Below are 21,551 nucleotides of genomic sequence, written 5' to 3'. Positions count from 1 at the left end.
GGGACAAACTTGACCTTCATTGGTTGGGTTTGTGGTGGTCAAGCTGTAGATTTTGGCTACACAGGAGTTGCAGCGGTGGAAACGAGAGGTGGGAATAGTCCCGTGGTTTGAAATAACGGATATCACGGTGTCAAACTTTAGGAGTTTGGTCATTTCAAAAACATTTTATGTTTAAGAAGGTCTATTATCATTACGCTTACAATCAGTTACTAAGTAGTATAGGTACTTACGTTCTAGAAACAGAATTTCTTTACACTGGCAGAAAGTGGAACAAAGCAAAAAGTTATCAACTTAGTAGGCTCAAATTAATTAGCCTAACAACAGTGTTTATAATTAGATTTGTTATCGAACTTGCACGAACTGTGATCTTTCAACTCTGGTAATTAATACGTATTAAGTAGTTTAATTTGCTTATCTATGAGCACGCTACAATTTACTGTTAACATCATTACTATAATATTATTATGTGTTTATTTAACCCTGAGCTTTCATTAAATAAGACAAAACGGTTGTTAAACATGTAGATAATAGCTATGTTATGTCGATACAGAGATAATAACTTTGATTTTTATTATCATTCTTATCGTGCAATTGTCAAAAACGCGTGTTTTTTGCCTGCCTATTTCTACATAATCGTTCTATTAAACATCTATAAATATATATGTAGGTCACGTACCTACTCGTATTAGAGATTTTTTTGAGCAACTACCAACCTGCTCTACCCTTTTAAAATAAATAATCTGCGAACTCTACCCAAGATTTATTTCATATGAAAACTGTTAATGAATTTTTAATCACAAACCATAAGTTATTTAAGTAGGTATACCTAAGTACTCCTATTTTCTTATCAATTACATAATCACGTGAAATCATACGAAATCCTTTAAACATTGTAAGGCTTTAAACATTTGTAAATCCAATAAAAAATCCCTTATCAAAATCATCAAAGATATAAATAATTGCAAGGTAATAAAAACATAGTTGTGTGAGGTGAATTCTAAGTCTCTCTTCCAGCAATTCTTTTAATAATCTTAGATTTCGTTCCACTGAAAAATCTTCCAGGACTCAAATGAGGTCAAGTTTTCGTAAAAGTGCTGTGTTTTTCAAAGTTTTAGGTTTAGGTAACCATATTTACAGGTCGCATATAAAACTCCTCAGTTTAAAATGAGATATTGATTTCATTAGAGTGATTTTTCGCGTAGCAACCTAATATTTGCCTGGCTCTACTTTAAACACTCTTAATTCTCAAACTCCAGGTCTTCGGCGACCGTCTATTTGGTGGCTGGCGCTGGCTGATCCCCGTTTTCGTAGCCCTGTCGACCTTCGGAGGGGTCAACGGGGTTTTGTTCACGTCAGCTCGGCTGTTCGCGACGGGAGCGCAGGAGGGACACATGCCGGCCTTCTTCACGCTGTTCCACGTGAACAGACAGACGCCTATACCGTCGCTTATTTTTACTGTAAGTGTAATATTTATGAATGTAGTATAATATGTATGTACTTAGTTCTTTGGGTGGTGCAATGGTGGTATTTCATGAGATTACAGTATCTCTATTAAATTGACATTATCGCTGAAAATATTCTACAGCTGGACACCAAAATATCGTTTTGCTACTAATTTGCTGCATGGTGGCTCATTTTCAATTACCTATCTTATACAAAAGGCACAAAGTTCAAGATTTGTTACTTTATCGTTGATCGGTGGAATTGCTGGTGACGATACCTGAAAAGTCATCATTTGCGTTTGCTTTTGTGGTTTTCGTGCTAAGGTTGATTGTAAAGATAGTAGATCTAAAGATTAAAAGTTTCAGGCGTGTGACTTTGAAAATTACTGAAATTAGGAGCTTATTATTCTCGAATGTTGTAGCACTATATTTTTTATTTTCCAGTGTCTCTTCTCCTTACTCATGTTGACGACAAGCAACGTGTTCGATCTGATCAACTACTTCTCGCAAACGCTGTGGCTGTCCGTCGGCGCTTCCGTGGTGGGTATGCTCTGGCTGCGGCGGACCAAGCCCGACATCCCGCGCCCCATCAAAGTTAACATCATCATCCCTTACGTGTTCCTCATCGCCATCGCCTGCCTAGTGATTATCCCAGCTATCACCCAGCCAAAGGACACCGCCATCGGCCTCGCCATTCTCCTCTCAGGAATACCCGTATACTACCTCTGCGTTCGGTGGAAGGACAAACCTAACTCCTACCACTCCTTCTCCGGCTGCATACTCAGGTTCCTACAGAAACTCTGCTCATGCATCTACGTCGACTCCTCCGAAAAACTCGCCGATAGTTAAATTATATTTAAGCATATAAAGGACCAATATTTACGCTTATAGTAAGTGTTAAAAGGCATTTATTGGACGAGCTTATTTACACGGAATACGTTCAACTTTTACAGACAACAAAAGTTATATTTTTGAGATGTGATATTGTGATTTCATACATTTTTGCACGTTTGTAAATTATGCACAAAACATTAAATCATTGTTCATATAAAATACGTAATAGTTGACAATACTGCTAGAAATAGTTTTGCACAAAATAGCACTTGATTTTACATTTGCAAAGAGTCTTAAGAGACGGTTTTAATTATATGAAGATCTAATTTACACAGATAGCTTATTATACACTAAATTGTCGACGTTATTGCTATAGCCATTGTAGGCAAAATGTAATCGTAATCTCTCTTACTAGGTAATGATTAAAGTATAGAAGTGAATGGATGAAGGACAAAGTAGGCCGCTTTCGCGCTCGTTTATAAGTTTATTTCATGATTTTTATCAATATTTGTTACGAAAATAACGTAACGTGCACCGTATGACTGCAAAATGGTTGTTTCGTACATACGAGTAGGCGCCAACCTTATTTAAGGAGATGTAGAGAAACTGCGTACTTATCTACAAGGACTGTCTCGGAGTAACTTTCATTCCAATAATGATTCATTCCATGGAAAATGATTACTTAAAACCAGAAATAAATAGAAAGTAAGTAAATACATAGCTTTTCTCTATACCTTCTCCATTTCAGCGTTGGTTAAATCAATAGTTACCTACTTGTTGCGCTCTTCTGCAGCTATTTACCTACCCCCAACTGTTAATTTATTACACGTTTTTAACAAAAGTTTTCTCAAATAAAATGTCAACATACTTGTGTATAAAAACAAATCGTACTTCATTCATTAATACCCATTCTTAATATTATCGAAGTAAGTAATTATTAACCATTCAGTATTTTAGCTGATGTAGTTAAGATCTTAATGTACAATCTCTGCTCTTGTTCTAGGAGTATTTCTTACTTTATTCTTTATCTAAACGGAAATTCAACATAATGGTTTTCTCGAGAACTTGTATAGTTTGCTGTTATTATTGAAATCTAGAGATACATACAAAATATCTTCTTGATAACATGTTAATTTTGATAGAATCTTTAGCATATTTCTTTACCTATAATCTATCTAATGAATATCATCCGAAACATGTAAATACGCAGGTTTAAATTTTTAATGAAAATTAGATACCTACCTGCGACATTTGACTTTTTTTAAACGTTTCAAGGCAACTTTCACACAATGGAGGTATTTATGAACGCCTCAAGGAAAATGTAAAGCAAAATATCTAACAGACACAAAATAGTTGAGCTACGAGTGCTACGACGCATTACTTATGCACTTTTTTTTTTACAAAATACAGGGTGTTATCTCCTGATACCTATGCTGTGTGGCCGTGCAAATAGTCTCAAAAGGCCTTTTCAAGCATCACTGATACAACTTGAAACCATAAACTACAAACGTAGAGATTATTTTATGGCTAAGGAACATTTATTTAGTGTATGATTGTATTTATATGGATAAGGTACTTTTATACGTTTCTTTGCGACTTTTAGCATTTTTCATAAAGCTACTCATATATTTTATTATAGACTAGGTAGGTATACATAACTATTTATCTACAATTATATTACATTCCTGTCATTAAACGTGTTTAGATAATGTAAACGTATATTTAAGGCAACGTATACTGAAATTTTGCTACGAAAAGTTATTTTAATATTATTTATTGAGTTTTAAATTTTAACGTTTTTTATGTTACATGCTTAATGGTAGACATAAGTAGATAATTTCTTTGATATGACGTCACGTGTATAATAAAAACAAATTACCACTCCTTTGCGTCGCGCTACCCGACTGCGATTAACACTTTCCAAGTGTTATAATAAGATCTAATTAGAGTCTAGATAATTTATTAACCGGTCTGATTCTGTTCCTCGATCGTGCCCATCATCCGCTTCTGGACGTTCCTATACTATACCTTTTAAATCTGCAATACCTACCTATTAAGGCAAGCTGGTATTACTAAAATATTATTGTATTGTTTTTATATTACCTAGTTAATTCAGAGCGGCAGCGTGCATGCACAAAATAGGATCCTATTTTGTGCTGCATGCGAGAAGCCTAGACTGGATAACTTGGATATCCTCGTCCCTAACACATCTATCTATACAATGTGCCCGGGCATGTAGTGATCAAACTTTAAAGGCCAAATCTAGGGACAATTTTATCGATAAAAATACTTCAAATTTGGGGCTTGACCCATTTATCACAAAATTACAAGGATTTTTGATGTTTTCTATTTTTAGTTTTCACCTCTTCCTTCAAAAACAAGTGAAAGCGTGGGTAGCTTAACATTAATAAGCAAATATTTTATATCATGCGATAGCCAATAAAATTATCTATTAGTAGAAGTAGAAAACAGACACAAGTTTCATACATTTCATACAAGTTTTCTACTTCTACTAATAGATAATTTTATTGGCTATCGCATGATATAAAATTTTTGCTTATTAGTGTTAAGCTACCCACGCTATCACTTGTTTTTGAAGGAAGAGGTGAAAACTTAAAATTCAAAACTTAAATCCTTGTAATTTTGCGAGAAATGGGTCAAGCCCCATTTGAAGTATTTTCATCGATAAAATTGTCCATAGATTACGCCCTTAAAGTTTGATTACTACATGCCCGGACACACTGTATAAATAAAAATGAATTGATGTTCGTTAGTCTGATTAAAACTCGAGAACGGCTGGACCGATTGAGCTGATTTTAGTTTTAAAATGTTTGTTGTAATCCAGGTGAGCAAATACGCGCGCGATATTGTTTTTCTGTGACAGACAAAATTCCACGCGGGCGAAGCCGCGGGCGGAAAGCTAGTTAGTAATAAAAATTACTTGGTTAATCCAGTTATTGTATCTGTTCCCCCGGGCCAGTGGGTATGCATCCCCTGGGTCAGTGGGTATGCAATTTCATGCATTTCCTGACGAAAAAAAAAAGTTATTGTATCTGTTCTGTGGACTGTTTGTTTCACCCTGTATTCGTGAACAAAAGAAGTGGGAGTTCTTAATGCAATGCAAGTAAAAAAAAATATTTCGCGGTTGACGTTAAATTATTTTATTTATTTTAATAATAAGTTTTGTAACTAAGGTAGTTAAAAATAAATATCATGGTTATAAGAAGTATCCTATCAATATTAGGTTCAATGATTGCGGAATAATGTTAAATAAACTTTATGTCTGTTTCATTGTGGTTTGATTACCTTAGTTTTTTATTGGTTTTAGATCTCACAAGTCCTGGGTTCGATTCCCAGTTCGATCTATTTTCGTAAATAATCGACCTATTGGCGTATTATGGGCAACCCAACTTAAAGGAAAAATATTTTAGCCTCTGACATTGACAACGTCAAGTAGAGCAGACTGTGAAAAGGAAAATGCATTACCTAAAATTTATACCATCACGGCTCCGTATTCCGCAAGTTCGTGGATTTAGAGTACACGCTCCAGACTACGCCCATAAATGGTTTCCTGATGTGGAATACGTAAAGCAATTTAGCGGACCAGTCATGTTCGTTACACCCATATTTGAGAAGTTTTACAAAATGAATTACACCAACAAAATTCCACCGGTTGAGCGTAAATTGAAAAATATGTGGATCAACTTTGGACCACAGCACCCGGCAGCTCACGGCGTCCTTCGTCTCATTCTTGAGTTGGACGGAGAAACTGTGGTTAGGGCTGACCCTCACGTTGGTTTTTTGCACCGCGCCACAGAAAAACTTATGGAATCTAAACATTACAATCAAAATCTCCCTTATATGGATCGACTCGACTATGTTTCAACACTTGCAAATGAACAAACGTTTGCATTGGCAGTTGAAACACTTCTTGACATTGAAGCACCTCCAAGGGCTAAAGCAATTCGTGTCTTATGTGCTGAGCTGTGCCGAGTAGCAAATCACTTATTGAATGTATCGGGCACAATACTCGACGCTGGTGGAATTACGCCGTTCTTCTGGATGTGTGAAGAACGCGAGAAGCTGTACGAACTATTTGAAAGACTGTGTGGAGCACGGGTCCACTGTGCCTACATCCGACCTGGCGGAGTGTCCCAAGATATTCCTATTGGGTTTTTGGACGATGTTTACGAAGTATGTATGAAAATGGGCGAGCGCTGTGATGAAACTGAAGATGTTGCTACGGGAAATAGACTGTACTACGCTAGGACAGCAGGCATAGGGACTTATACCGCTCACGATGCTATTAGTCTAGGTTTCACAGGTCCCATGCTAAGATGTGCTGGTGTAAAATGGGATTTGAGAATTGCAAACCCATACGATGGTTATGATTTATATGATTTTGATGTTCCCGTAGGCACTTTCGGCGATAGCTACGATCGTCATCTTCTACGTTTGGAAGAGCTGCGTCAATCTTTGAGAATTATTAATCAAGTTATAGACACCATGCCTGAAGGTGAAGTAAGGACAGATGACTCGAAGATTTGTCTTCCTTCACGTAAGGAAATGAAGACATCAATGGAGTCACTTATTCATCATTTTAAACTTTGCACGGAGGGATACCCCGTTCCACCTGGAGCAACTTATACATCAACGGAATGCCCAAAAGGAGAACTAGGGATATACATGGTTGCAGACGGTACTTCGAAACCTTATCGGGCTTACCTTAGACCAAGCTCGTACACACATCTCATGGGTCTTGCCCATATGTGCCCAAAATTAATGCTTGCCGATGTAGCTGTTCTTATTGCCACTATAGACGTGGTGTTTGGCGATGTTGATCGTTAAAATGACTAACCGCTGCGGGCTGTGGGATTGGTTTTGTTTAATTTAAATAAAAATGTTTTAAATATTTAGAAAGAGTTTTTTTAAGGCATTGCCACGCTGATGAGTTATCTTCGAAGCCCAAAATCCTTACTGGGGTGGTGGGCTTGGCCTCAGGCCTCAGTAGTCTATGTAGTCTTAGATTAATAAAACCTATATAAATAGATAGTCAGTGCACGAAAAGTGAGGCAGTTTTTAGGGTCATCCTCGACCCTAAAAACTGCACCCGTAAACGTCACATGAACTGTCTAAGTGAAAAATTGGTAAACACGTCCGACGAATTTTAATTAACTAAAACGATTTGTGCTGTGAAAGGGTGTCTAAAATACATCAGAAAAACGAAAGAAAGTGACCAGTGTTACATTTCATATAAGTACTACAATTCGACGCGTATTTTGCTTGAATTTGGCTTTCAAAAATTAAATACGGGAATGATACCAGTAACAAGAAAATTTATTTGCCAATTGTTCGCCGTACTTAATACACTTCCTTTTTTATGAAATCGAGACTTTTAAGTCGATTTATCTTATTGTAATGAGGGCTATCGTTTTTATACTTAACAGTTGGCACCCCTGGCGATTGACAGGACCTTACTCTACAGTGGCGCCATCTTGATAAGTGCAAATGCGATAGTCCTCCTACCACTTTAGCGCTCACAAGTTGGTGCCACTGTCTTCGCTACTAGCAAGTGACAGGACCTTACTCTACAGTAGCGCTAACTGGTGAGCGCTAAAACGATAGCCCTCATTAGGTAGGTACTTTGAATTCAATAAATAAGTAAGTAGTTATGTAGTTATTACTTTTATTACATATTATTATGTAATTTGTGCTTAAGGACATAAGTAGTAGGAGATAAAAAAATATTGAAGTGTCCTTTTATTTGTTTCATCTACAAATCCTAAGACAAATCCAAACCATTTTAACTAAACTAAAAAGAAGAGTGTAGAATAATTTTTTACAAAGCTGTTTATCCAAACTCCTTTGCGTCACTCATGCTGTGACACACAATGGAGGCGTTTGGCAGAAAGTAGCGCTAGCAAGTAAAAATTTTTTTTCTTCTGTGCTTCATCTGCAATCAGTCTCCCGACTATGAGCGGATGAGTTGAAGTGCCCTTTGCATGATAAGTGTCTTCTCCACTGAGAAGACTACTTCTTTATGTATTTCTACACTCTCCAGTGCAGACTCAGGATGTCATGCCTCTTGAGGCGTTTACTATAGCTTTTTTGGAGCAGTTCCGAAGCCAGCTCATTGGGGTGCAGGGCCAGCCGTTCTTGGTAGTTTTCTGCAGTGGATCGTATTTCCTCCAACACTGTGTTCATCTGCAGGGCCTCGTGGATCTCGGTGTTTGTAACTAACCATGGGGCACATGATATGGTACGCAGAATTATATTCTGAAGCCTCTGTATCATGGAGAGGTTTGAGTTGCATGCACTACCCCACAGCTGTATTCCGTACATCCAGATGGGTTTCAGTATGAATTTGTAGATTAGCAACTTGTTGTCTGTGGAGAGTTTACTGTTGCGTCCGAGAAGCCAGAGCAGCGACTTATATTTAATATTGAGTTCTTCTCTCTTTGCCTTAATATGGTATTTCCATGTCAATCTGCGATCGAGGTGCATACCGAGATATTTTACTCGGTCGGTGTGAGCAGAGTATTATCCCCAAGATGAACCGGTGGACAATCCCCTCTTTTGAGGGTGAATGTTATGTGCATGGATTTAGCTGCACTTGCCTTTATTTGCCATTTTTTTAGCTAGGTGTTGATCTCATTCAGTCCCCTCTGTAAGTCCTGTGATGCAGCCGTTTGATCTTTATTGCAGGCGATTATCGCAGTATCATCTGCGTATGTTAGCTATGGTAACCCCCTCCACATCCGGTAGATCCGCAGTGAATAACGTATACAGTACTGGACCTAGCACAGACCCTTGCGGGACACCTGCTTTGATGTCATGGAAGTCAGATGTTTCTCCCGATTCTTTAACCTGGAACAATCTCTCTGTTAGGTAGGAGTGAAGAACTTCGTAGTAGCTGTGAGGGACCATTTTTTATTTTGCTAAGCAGGCCTTTGTGCCACACTTTGTCAAAAGCCTGTTGGATGTCCAAAAAGGCTGCGGAACAGTACTCTTTCCTTTCTAGAGCTCCTCTGTGGGTCTAGTCAAAACGCACTTTAAAATCGCAAACCCATCGCAAACCAGTCGCAAACAAATAAACAAATCGCAAAAGAGGTCGATAACAAAAAAGGCTTAGTCAAAGGGCAAAAAATCGAATCGCAAAGCCCTACCTATCGATAATCGAAAGACTGGATTGAAATTTCCCATACAAAGGCTTAGCCAACATGCACTTAAGACTCAATCAAAATCGAATCGAATCGCAACACCCGCCATTTTCATTGCGATTACTAAAACCCCGGTGATAAGCTTCGATTATATCGAAAACCAATAGGGTGAGTTGCACCACCTAACTTTGACCGTAACTATTACGTTAACCGGTGTTTTTTGTATGGAGTTTGACAGATTTTAGACGTTTGTCAAAGTTAAACTAAGATGGTGCAACCCACCCTAAGGCTGTTTTGACAAATCCGTATCGCGATGTCGTTTTGACAGCTAATTTGACAGCCAAGCATAGACGTAAATATAGAGCAGAAAGAAGGAAGAAACTAATTTAAAAAAAAAAGCTAAAAAAAGTAAAAACAATCGCAAAGTCATAGACATTTTTTAACTTTTATTCGATTTTGAATGAACTTTTATATCGCCGCGTCGTTGGTGGTTCAATGTGCATTTTGGCTGCCATTTTCCGATCGAATCGAATTACTGGTGACGCGGCGACTGACATTAGTGAAAACTTCCTATTGGTTTGGGATGGCATTTTGACTAGACCCACTTATTTTGTCTGTTACGCGGTGTACCTGCTCTATGGTTGAGTGCCGCTGTCTGAAAGCAAGTAAAATGGCGTCGTTTTTTAAGTGGAAAGTATAAAAAAAATGTAAGTATAGAAAACTGAAGTTAAGCAAACGTGTCCTAGCCGAAATCATGCGAAAGTTTTCAGCGATTACCATGGCACTCGCCATTCAACTAGCAAATTCTAACAATGCTATTATAGATGACCCACGCTGAAATGTCCCACCAAACTCAATGACAGGGGGGCGCTACCATCGTTCAACTAATGGTTTCCAACATGACAAATATCGGAACCAGTGATCGGGTATTGACGGTGGCGCCCCACTGTCAATGTCATGGATAGGACAGTTCAGTATTTTGGAACTATATTATCGGCTGAACGAAGCCAATAACTGTCAAGATCAGCTGAGCGACAGCTGTCACTCCGTAAGTCAACTGTCAATTTCATCAAACATGAATCTGTGAATCGGTCTTGAAGGAAGATAAATAATTAACATTAATTAGCTGTGTTTTGTGTACAGCGAAAGGATAAAAATATTTCAGTAATATAATTCCATCATGTTGAAGTTTGAAATTGTCTCATCAAGGACTGTCGAGGGGGCTGAGAGTGAGAAGAAATACGTTGCCTACATGTTGCAAGTGAGACAGGACAACAAAGAATCTACGGTATATGACCCGGACCCAGCTAATGTAGAACGAAGATACACTCATTTCCTAGACTTGTACAACGGCCTGAAGAAGGACTGTCCAGCTTTGTTGAATAATGTGTCATTTCCGAGGAAGGTTAGTCATTACATTGTTGTTTGCTTACACTGGGCGTGTGCGATCATTCTCTTTGTTCGTTTTGCATTAAGTCATCACAAAATAAACTGATGATACAGATGTAACTAAAATAATTATGGAAAATTCCCATTATTGAAGTTTCAAATGGTTTCATTGTATAATTAAAGTTCTAATTAAAGGTAGTTTACTTACTTATTTAGTCATCTCCCAATTCATTATGTAAATTGTGTTGTTTATGTATTTTCAGATAGTGGTTGGTAATTTTGAACCAAACCTAATTTCAACAAGGTGTAGAGCTTTTGAGACGCTGCTGCAGCTCATTTCAGGCGAATCAAGGTTAAGAGACTGCCCGGCATCTATTAATTTCTTCCAGAATATTGAGCTAATTGAAGCGAGAAAACTTATTGAAGAGAAGAAGTTCGATCAGGCTCTTTCAATCCTAGAAACAAGCTTTAAATTACTGAACAAGGTAAATATAATTTTTCTGATATCAATATGTAATTAATGCATTATTATTTAAAATAAACAAAGCTGTATTAATAGTTAACAATAGGCACATTAGTTTTACTATCTTATATCTGCATTAGCATAGATAAATTGATTTTGTATTATCTAATTTAAATAAAGTTAGGAATTTCCGCTGTGGGTGTGGTTTACTATACTATGCATAAATAATACTAATAATTATGCTTTTTCCAGGTGTACACAGACAGATCTCGAGTAGTTCTGGGTGCACTGTGCCGCATTGTAGCATGTGCCGAGGCCAGCGGTGGGGCGCTAGCTGGTCCAGTAGAACGATGGGCACAACTGGCATTGAGACGATATGAAGCTGTCAGTGATTCGGATCTCTTACTAATTTATGTTCCATTACTACATGCTTGCATTTCTATCTGGTAAGTTGGACTTTTCAAATCATGCTTTATGAATTCAATAAAAAAAAAACATACGGATCGAATTGAGAACCTCCTCCTTTTTTTGAAGTCGGTTGAAAAATCTTATAAATATGTTATTTTATTAGTTCATAAAACATATAATTATTACTGTTATGTATTTATGAAATACTTCTGATTTCAGGGAAACTCTGGGACGTGATAAGGCAAAATTAATTGAAGAACTAAATGATCTCCGTAAACGGGGGATGAAAGTCGATAGTGCTCCAAAGCTCATGGAAGCTGTGGATAACCTACATTCTTCCATATAAAGTGATCTGATTATGCTTACTAATTATAATATTTATAATGCTCTGTTGCTTTGATGAACCAACTGGACGGAATTTTATGTAAGGACCAATCATATTTTTTGGATTTATTCTTTTAATTAAGCATTTTATCTCACAAAACGATGCTCAATTGATATTGTATTTTTTTTTTGTGTGGAAACCATCATTATACAAGGTCAACAATGAGATATTGTTAAAGATATATTTATTGTAACTGATTGCTAAAAGCATGAGGGAGATTTTTAAATTGATTATCTCATTATTTTTAAGTAAAGCTATATTAATGGATTCAAATGATATTCAATCAGATGTGCCGATGATTTTAACTTGCATCTAAAACTGATATTTTATGTTTGATATTAGGACTTCCATATATCTATTTAAGATTTCAAATAATATAGTGCCTGATGTATATTCTTTCTCTAGCCTATTACAATTTTCACTAGTGTAACTATTAGAATTGGATGTTCATATTATATTCTGCTTTAAGAATTTAAATCACGAGAACATTGTCAATTTGTCTTTGATAGTGAGAATAATTTAAGAATATTAAACTTTTAATCATTATAAGCTACATGAAAGCAGCTTAATATTTATTTTACGTAACATTATTTTTAGGAGTGCTGTAAAATATTTACAATATACATTATAATTGTAAAATCATATACTTACCTATTATAAAAAGATGAATTACCTATTTTAATTTAATAAAAAAAATTGCATGAAAGATCTGTGAATAGTAAAATAATATTTTTACATACTATTACCGGTTATAAGATCTGCGCAACTGGGGTTTACTTTTTATTGTTTTTTTTTGCCTCTACCTAGTTCCGATCAACTTTCGTTGACTGGACATTAGGTAACATTACATACATTTTCATGTATGTAATGTGCAAAGATGAGCTAGGCAATACTTTTTTGTATTATTCGCCTACAAACATGCAGAAGGAAATTGTTTTAACATATAATTAATTAACGAATTAAGATCAATCATGAAATTACAATTTAACATGTATTGTAAAAATACTATGTAGAAAAATACACTTATGAGTTGAAGTGTAAAGTTTTAATTATAAAAATTAATTCTAAAGAATGTAAAAACGTATATTATATATATGTTCATTACAGTTGATAATTTGATATTTAAAATACAAAAACTATAGGATTGTCGATTTACGATTATTGCAGAAGTTTAAGGTGGCTGGAATAAAACTGTATATCAATAGAATGTTTTATGTTATCATTAAAAAAAGTTGAGAAATATAAACCAAAAACCAGGGCTTTATGTGTGAAACTAATTTAAGGAAAATGCTCTATTTAATTTATGTTATGCGCCTTATACAATATAGCTTTTATGTAAATAATATCACATTTATTAATATTTTAGTATTTTAATATTTAGTTGGAAGTAACATAACATTAGCAAAATGGTATAAATGTCACTATTGAACACCATTAAAAAATTATGTAAAAAGAGTGATGTCACAAATATATTTTTTTTGAATTGGGCAATTTACCAATTTAAATAAATTTAATACACTTTGATTGTCATGATCTCGGAATACCTCTGTACTGGAGTAAAATTAATTTTTGCTCTGAATAAATGCATTAGTACATACCTAGTCTACTCTTATTAAGATCTTCGTTTTAGTCTTGAAAGGATGCTTATTTGTAAGTCAAATTATGTCATTAATTCAAAGTCAAAATTAGGTACCATTCTATGTTAATGCAGTTTTATATTGGTAAGATTTTCAGTGATATTATTTTATTTAATATTTACACGATACTGCTAACATTTAAGGTGACTGATATTTTATATATTTGTAGCTGTTTAGATAATAAAACACTATATTTGAATGTATTTTTTTATTTCTAATAATTTCGATGGCGGAGGAGCAAATCCAAAAACATTTACCTACTACGCCATGATCATTCCAAATTTAATAAGGGATAAGCTCACTAGTTGGCGCCACTGGCGAGCGACTGACGCTTGTTTGTTAAGCGATATGGACTTAAATAAGTAGATTAGAGTGTAGGTACTTTCGAGAAGCTCCAAAGTTGGATTCCGAGGAAGAATACGTTGATTTAGTACAAAATTATCTTTGTGGTTGATACCTTAGTTAAAAACTTAGAACGGAATTAGTTGCATGTCGTCGGTCGCCCTACGAAGTCTGACAACAGCGTTTTCACAATAGAAAATTAAATTACTTAGTAGTTTAGTAAAACTAGAGTTACAATAAATTACCTTACACTACCTGCAGGATCTTCAGGTTAACCTTTGTTACCCTTTGTTACCCTTTGCATTCTACATCTAGAAGATAATAGGGAAGGCAAAAACTGTACCTCCCGTAAAACAATCTACTTACTTAATACTCATAAAAGGCAATCAATTTATTAAATTGATCGGCTGTTTTGCCCTTCATAAGTAAATGAATTTGGCCCCACAAAGTAATAGCTGTTATTACTTCGGCCGCGGAACATGTGGCTAATGTTCTCATAGTTGAGTAAGTAGGTATTAGTTTGTTCGACGATATTGGAGCTTTAAATGAACCCTTACCACGAATATTTTAGGTTTGATAAACTTGTAGTTTAACTGTAGGTAGAAATCGGTCTCTTGCTTATCTAACACAATAGCATGGCTCACCCGGAATCAAATCCGCAACCGTGGGGCATTTACCTACTTCGGTGCGCTAACCACCAGGCTAGGGTAGGCACCCGCTATGTCATTATCTTTATGTAGGTAAGTATGTACGTTAGATACTGTAATGGCCAATAGTAAATAATTCATTACTATCTACACAAGTATTGTTTGCACTGTAAAACTTTTCCAGGTAAGCCTACCCTATGAAAGTGATGTGCTTGAAATCGAAAAGGCTATTAGTACCTATAGTATGTACCAACTTACCTACCTACATACATGTATAAATTAGATATACCTACTATGTTACGATTGTTGATTTAGCGGTGGGCTGCACACGCATATACCAGGGTTGGCAATTTTGATGTGACAACTTCCTACTAGTCTTTTAGTAAAATCATTAAAAAATCGCCTACTTTTCTTGGTCGAATTTTATGGCTATTTTTAGAGTTCTACAAAGTTTTAAAGTACTTTTTAGAAGTAGAAGGATTATCTGTTTCAAATTAATATTTCTTTACCACTTCCCTAGTTCAATTAATTAATCAAAATGAACTTAATTTTTTTTAAATAGGTTTGTACCTACTCGTAAGTTACCGAGAACAATTTTATTTATAAATAACACGTTTAGGACTGAGTACCTACCTAATTTATGTATTTTTGTGTATTTTGTTAATGAGGTATTTAATACCTTTTATTTTTTATTGATCGGAATATTTTATTACCTGTAACTGTACACTACCTACCTACCTACAATACCTAGTACTATTATAATATTTCAATGTAAGTTGTGTTGCATTAAAATATCTTTTTACGGTATCCATGAAATGAAAACACTAGTTCCTTTTGAAAAAAAAAAGTGAGAAATTTACCTATTAAATGACTGTTAATTTATCATCACCATTTTGAGTCTCGTTATGCAATAAAAATGTACCGAACCCTTTGCACACGTGTAGGTTCTAGTTTCTTGACTATCATCATCATTTCAGTCACAGGACGTCCACTGCTGAACATTTTGGCCTCCCCCAATGATCCACCTATTGGTTGGAGCGGCCTGCATCCAGCGCCCCGTCTGAACACCTTTGACGTGGATGTGATGTCCCACCCACGCTCCACTTTCCGGTAGGTACTTGAATATTTTTTTCAATAATTAATTTTGTCTACTTTGATTTTCTGTCGGCACCCCTGGTAGCCGCAGCCCTCAAATCAGCTAATTGAATCGCGTGGCCTGTCTCCTTACACTCGGTACTGTCGTCCGCCCTGCGAGTGCCTTAACTCGCCTTGTTAATTCAGCGAGGAAATGCTTAACGGCACGCGATACATTCTTTACTGATTTATCAATTAACGTTGTTAAGGACAGTCCATTTGCTGGCGAAATTATGTTATTTAAGCCGGGGTTTTAGACAAGTGACTTCTAAAGTAAAACTATTTTCCTATCAATCTAGGTACTTACAGTAGTTACAGTACAGTGCTGTCTCTAGATAGGCCATCGAATTTTCATGACCAGACTTAGGTAAGTGTCTATTGCATCAAAAAGTTAGTGTTGTTGAAGACATACCTGCTACCTGATCCTCTTTGCTTATGTCATTGTATGGTTGGTGTATCATGATCAACACCTTCACGTGAAAGCAGGAATACCTACTCGTACTACACGAGTGTTTTATTAAGGATACGATACTTACCCATCCCAGTTTCAGTATTAGTACGCCCGTATTCAGATACATTACTATGTTTAAGGTCTCACAGTGCGCACAGGGACGCACAGGGTCACACACGAACCAATCACAGAGCTCTATTCAATGCTGTGCGTTCGATTTACTACTTCACTTAAACAAGCATCGTTTGTGAATACGGGTGTTAATAAATCTCTAGAGGAGAGACTGTCTAAATGTAGGACTTAAGCTGAATTAAGTTGGATACTTATTCCGAGCTAACTTGAGGTGGTGCGAAATCAAGCTCCTTTTACTTCTGAAGTTGGTTCGCTGTTGTGAACGACTCGCCATCGATTGATCCATAAGTGATCCACGAGAATCAACTCTGCATGGACAGTGAAGTTCTTAAGACGCAAGTTTGTTTAAGCGCGCCCTGTAACCGCCATAAATCAGCCGTTCAGAATTTACGAGGGCCCTCCGCAAATCGGTTTATATTTTCGATAAATAAAATTGGCGCGGGTTTTGCGAGGTAAGCAGAGGCCGTTAGGAGCGCGTCGCCGCCCGGCCCGCCAGCTGCCGCGTGCACATAAACCCGACTACCCTCGCGTTTTCTTGCTGACAATTTTTTTCTGCCCCGGTCATTACGCAGCTGGGCCCCGAGACAAAACGGCGAATCGTTTAAGCCCTCTCCGGAGACCGTCCAATTTTATTGTGTGTACCTAGTCGAAATTGATATGCCGCGCGAGTGGCGCTGCCGATGCCTCTATGTGACGGACGCCGCGCCGCTCTCCCATTTGCTGCCTCGCAAGTTTTGTGCAGTAAACCCACGATGATCATTGGTTTTTGATGTTTTGTTTCTTTCTTTATTATTACGATATCATAAGTTATAGCTCTGAGATAACTTTTGGCTCTAAGTAAGTAGTGGGTACTTTTTTTGGTATCATGAATATTGTAAATATTGCAGTGCTCCCTGTCCTTATCATAGACATTAGAGAGAGGATTTTAAATCTTCAACTGAAATACAAACTTCTTGAGTTATCTCCGTCAGTATTTTGATGTCACCTTGACTGAGTCATAATTTTAGTAAAATGCCGGTCAATATCCTTTTCATTTCCAATGTCTAACGATAAATCTGAATGTGATGTGACGGTGGTACTGGGCGTGGTGGTGGTGTTCGCTCTGCCGCTCACGCTCCTGGTGCCCGACTTCACGATATGGGACGTGATCCCCAAGGTCCGGGTGACGAGGTTCCACATCCTGAGCCAGCACCTCACGTGGCCGCAGATCAATGCTGCTATGATCGCTTTGTTGTCGCTCTTCTTCTGTCTGTATCTGGAAATTAGGAAACGAAAGTAAGGATCATTATTATTTGAAACAATTAACAAGCTCACGTTATTATTGACCCTTCTGTTCTGCCCTTCATTTTGTTAAATAGTTCTTAACTTTTAAGTATTATCAAAATAAGGCCTTGATTGAAGAATTATGTAGAGTTGTAGGCTTAGATGTTAGGTTAATTAGGCCGTTTGTGTTGTTTACCAGTCCAATCTAACGGTCAAAGTATCTTTAACTGACGTTTGATTTAAAGCAAACATAATACAAACACAGTTAAGTAAATAGGTAGGTAACCATTTATCACTGAAAAATTACACGTACTTAAAATGTATAGCTTAAATTAACTGCTTATGTAGGTAACATGCCACGGAGTTTACCTTGATGTTCCATCGTTTGTATCATTAATTTATTTACCTAAAATCTTCCTTTCATATTACAGAATTACTCATTTGTTTCAGGCTAGACGACATGGTAGAAAAAGTGTTAACAGTCAGCCAAGCAACAGACGCGACTATGGAGGTAGAGCGCGAGCGGCAAGCGGCGGCCATGCGCGTGTGCGCAGAACTCCTGGACACTTCAGCGGAGCACTACGAGCACCTGATGCTGCTTCGCGAGGAGCTCCGCAGCCGCGAGAAGCCCCGCAAGCAAATGCCACCCGCCATTGAACCTAGTGGCTCTAATATTTAGCCGCAATCCTTTCTTTTCTGGTCGATATTTGAAATAATCAGATGCCATCCGCCATTCAAACTAGCGGCTCTACATTAAATGTAATTCCAAGTTAACTTTAACTAGTTGATTTGATTGATCTTGTATTATAACAACTTTATTTCCCACAATCTTTCATCCACCAATTTTAATGAAATATCAACATATTTTATTAATCATAAATAGTGAAGTTTGCCTTTTAGTGATTGAAATTTTATAAGGCTGCATTGTGCACTACTTAATATAATAATAGTTTTTCTTTTAGCTTTTCCATTTTAAGTTGTAGAGTACTCATTTATTCTTGTTTACTAAGAATAAATTAAAGAAACAGTTTGTTAATAAAACTTTATATAATGAAATATTTTTTTCTTTTCTTTTTTATGTCATCAGATTTTATTTCAGCTAAGGATATTATTTAATACAAACCAATTTGTATCATATTTTTACATAGTGAGTACCTACTTTATCACAATTAGAGCTTATTCAAACGATTTACGTAATCTACTTTTCTAGTCTAATTTCCAAACAAAACCTTTGTTTCTGTCACTAGTTTTTCCAAGCACGAAATCAGCATTAAAAAGTGCGGTAGTTAGAGCTGTGCAGTGCATTGGGTTTTATTCAGCGGAGCGCGTTTCGGCCTCCAGGGACGTTGTCGCCGCGAAAAAACCAATCTGAAACGGCAATTATGGCAAATGACCTAATTAGAGAGCTGCGCTTGCGTGGACGGTCGAGACTTTTCACCTAAACTATTTTAGTTAGTGTCATGAGAAAGGCCTAGCTGTAAACTGAAAATAATTGGCCGCTGAAATTAACATTTACGGACTCTACGCTGATTCGGCTATAACAAATTTTTGGTAGATTTATAAATTTCAAGATTTCAGGCAGAAACTCCGGTCGATTATTGATGTGGTTACTGGCCTGTGACCATAGTCATTGTTCCTATGATTTTCTTAGTTTGTATTTTTCTATAATACTTATTTACAGCCTGAAACTAGTGTCTTATAGGTAGTTCGACAGTAACTAGGTACATGGCCTTTGATTTTACAATGGTAACTTATATTCATAGCAGTTTATTTATTGCTTAGCTTCAAGGTGCTGCCTAATTCAAAGGCATAAGCACAATTCCATATAAACATAAAACGAACCAATACACAGTGTGCAATTCCGGAATCGTACTAGCGCTACAGTTTTCGATCAGTCACCGCTCGCGCGCCGACACCGTCTATTTTCATTAGACGGATCCACCGGGGCGGATCATCCGCTCGCAAAAATAAATAAAACTGTTATTGAGATAAGCATCTGCGCGGCGAGGCTTTCCGCTAAGTCCCGCAGTGTCGCTCTGAGCAATGTACCGAGATATGTTCGGATTACGGCGCGCCGCAGTCCCGCTTCCCTCCATCCGCTGCTTTTCTTCTGTTTTGCAGCTGAAACCTCTTAACATAAACGGGACGACTTTACTTTTTCGGTTGTCGGATTGTATCAACTGTGTTTTGTTTTATTCCCGCAGTTATATCTCGGTAATATATGGCGTGGTAAAATAGGTTGAATGAAATATGACACTGAACGCTGTAGCTACTGTATGGCTTGTCTTCGTAAAAAATGTTTTGTTTCTTTTTGTGAAGTGGAATACGGTTGTTACAATTTAAATTAGCATGAACTTAATTAATAATATCATATTTGTTCGCTGCTACGTTTTCGGTCGAGCGAGATAGGCTTAATACTATGTACTTAAGTTGTAAATAGGTACGTGTGTATTCATTGGTTGTTAAAAGATTACTGAAGTTACCAAAAGGATTAGACTTGTTAAATTTTAGTTTCCTTTTCAGATTTTCTTTTTCTGTGTGTAAACACCTTCGTTTAATCTAGATAAACCGATATAAACGATAAGATGGGCAGGACTGTATCCATTGATTATCAAGTTTGACATGAATATGAATTGCGATAGAGTCAATATTGAGACCTGGAATATTTTTAGTTAGGTAACACACAAGTCTAAGTCCGCCGCAGAAAAGCGTATCGTGAGAAAGGCTCGGGTTATCGGCGGCAAATTGCCGCCCGTGCACCTGCGGCACCTGCCTCGGATTAATTTCTCATCACGCCGCGTCCCGCCGGATAATGAACACGACATCCTCCGGGAAAAATGCCACTAAGCCAGGGATGTCTCTGCGCTTGATTAATAAACTCTCGGTGCGGCCCCGGCCTTACTTTTATGGCTGTCTTCAAATTGAAAGAGTGGACGGTTTGTTGTTCAATGAGTAGGCCTAAGTTTTATCATAAGAGGTGTCGTTTTAAAGGAACACGATATTTTTTTTCCAAATGGAATCAACTTCAGGCCTTTTCTTTCTAGGTAAATGCTAGATTAATGCTTAAATCGGTAAATTCCAACACATAAATCTACTTAGTAGGTGTATTGTGTAGGTACACAATACATAGGTGGTAAGGTATCTTCGTACTTTTAGACCGCACGTGTTTTACACCTCTACAGGTAGCCATCAAAGCCAGATTTGCCACAGTTGGGAACTGCTTAAGTTCTCAAGATAAAAATAGAGCATGGTACTTGGAGATACACTTACCTTATAAAGTATCACTTACCCTTTACGATAATTACCTACATTAATATTGTCTTTCTGAAATAAATTAATATTTTACCCACAAGTAACTACAAAATATAGGTTGATTTGAGATCTCTCTAGGTTCAGAAGCTGTGTTTGAATCCAAAGTGGAGTAAATCATCATCATCATTTCAGCCATAGGACGTCCACTGCTGAACATAGGCCTCCCCCAATGCTTTCTACGTTGATCGATTGGTAGCGGCCTGCGTCCAGCGCTTCCCCGCTACCTTTACGATGTCGTCGGTACACCTTGTAGGTGGACGTCTCACGCTGCGTTTTCCAGTACGCGGCCTCCATTCGAGAACCTTGCTGCCCCATCGGCTGTCAGTTCTCCGTAGGTAGCTACTATGTGCCCTGCCCATTGCCACTTCAGCTGTACTTCAGCTTCAGCAGTGGAGTAAATAATTTTATGAAAATTCACAATAACCCAAGGTTTCCACTTCATTACGAGCGGAGTTTAATAAAGTTTCTGCTGATTAAGGTTAATAGATAATAATTAATAATTGTGAGACATATCTTGTTAGGAGCTATTAGAAAACAGTATTGAAGTATTAA

General features: G+C 37.1%; 4 protein-coding genes across 5 annotated transcripts in view; all 4 read left to right on the top strand.

The window, feature by feature from the left end:
* Positions 1-5,565, top strand: part of LOC135087747 (large neutral amino acids transporter small subunit 2) — a 30,348-nt gene extending 24,783 nt beyond the window's left edge. For both annotated transcript variants that reach the window (XM_063982524.1, XM_063982523.1), the window contains 2 exons: positions 1,257-1,457; positions 1,887-5,565. In XM_063982524.1, coding sequence (XP_063838594.1) covers positions 1,257-1,457; positions 1,887-2,291 — 606 coding nt within the window. In that variant the 3' untranslated portion in view covers positions 2,292-5,565. The remainder of the gene's footprint in view (positions 1-1,256; positions 1,458-1,886) is intronic.
* Positions 5,566-5,708: 143 nt separating this feature from the next.
* Positions 5,709-7,190, top strand: LOC135088274 (NADH-ubiquinone oxidoreductase 49 kDa subunit-like). The gene has a single exon (XM_063983150.1). It carries the CDS (start codon positions 5,754-5,756, stop codon positions 7,122-7,124), a length of 1,371 nt encoding a protein of 456 aa, XP_063839220.1. The 5' UTR covers positions 5,709-5,753; the 3' UTR covers positions 7,125-7,190.
* Positions 7,191-10,475: 3,285 nt separating this feature from the next.
* On the top strand, positions 10,476-13,917 carry LOC135087746 (sorting nexin-20). The gene is made up of 4 exons (XM_063982522.1): positions 10,476-10,841; positions 11,089-11,310; positions 11,541-11,734; positions 11,916-13,917. Exons 1-4 carry the CDS (start codon positions 10,617-10,619, stop codon positions 12,040-12,042), a joined length of 768 nt encoding a protein of 255 aa, XP_063838592.1. The 5' UTR covers positions 10,476-10,616; the 3' UTR covers positions 12,043-13,917.
* Positions 13,918-17,397: 3,480 nt separating this feature from the next.
* On the top strand, positions 17,398-18,695 carry LOC135088273 (uncharacterized). Its single transcript, XM_063983149.1, has 2 exons — positions 17,398-17,699; positions 18,138-18,695. The coding sequence occupies exons 1-2, from the start codon at positions 17,464-17,466 to the stop codon at positions 18,364-18,366; spliced, it is 465 nt and encodes a 154-aa protein (XP_063839219.1). The 5' UTR covers positions 17,398-17,463; the 3' UTR covers positions 18,367-18,695.
* Positions 18,696-21,551: the final 2,856 nt, after the last annotated feature.

Source organism: Ostrinia nubilalis, chromosome 3, assembly GCF_963855985.1.
Source record: "Ostrinia nubilalis chromosome 3, ilOstNubi1.1, whole genome shotgun sequence".
NCBI classification, from domain to species: domain Eukaryota; kingdom Metazoa; phylum Arthropoda; class Insecta; order Lepidoptera; family Crambidae; genus Ostrinia; species Ostrinia nubilalis.
This window is presented reverse-complemented; position numbering and strand designations above follow the sequence as displayed.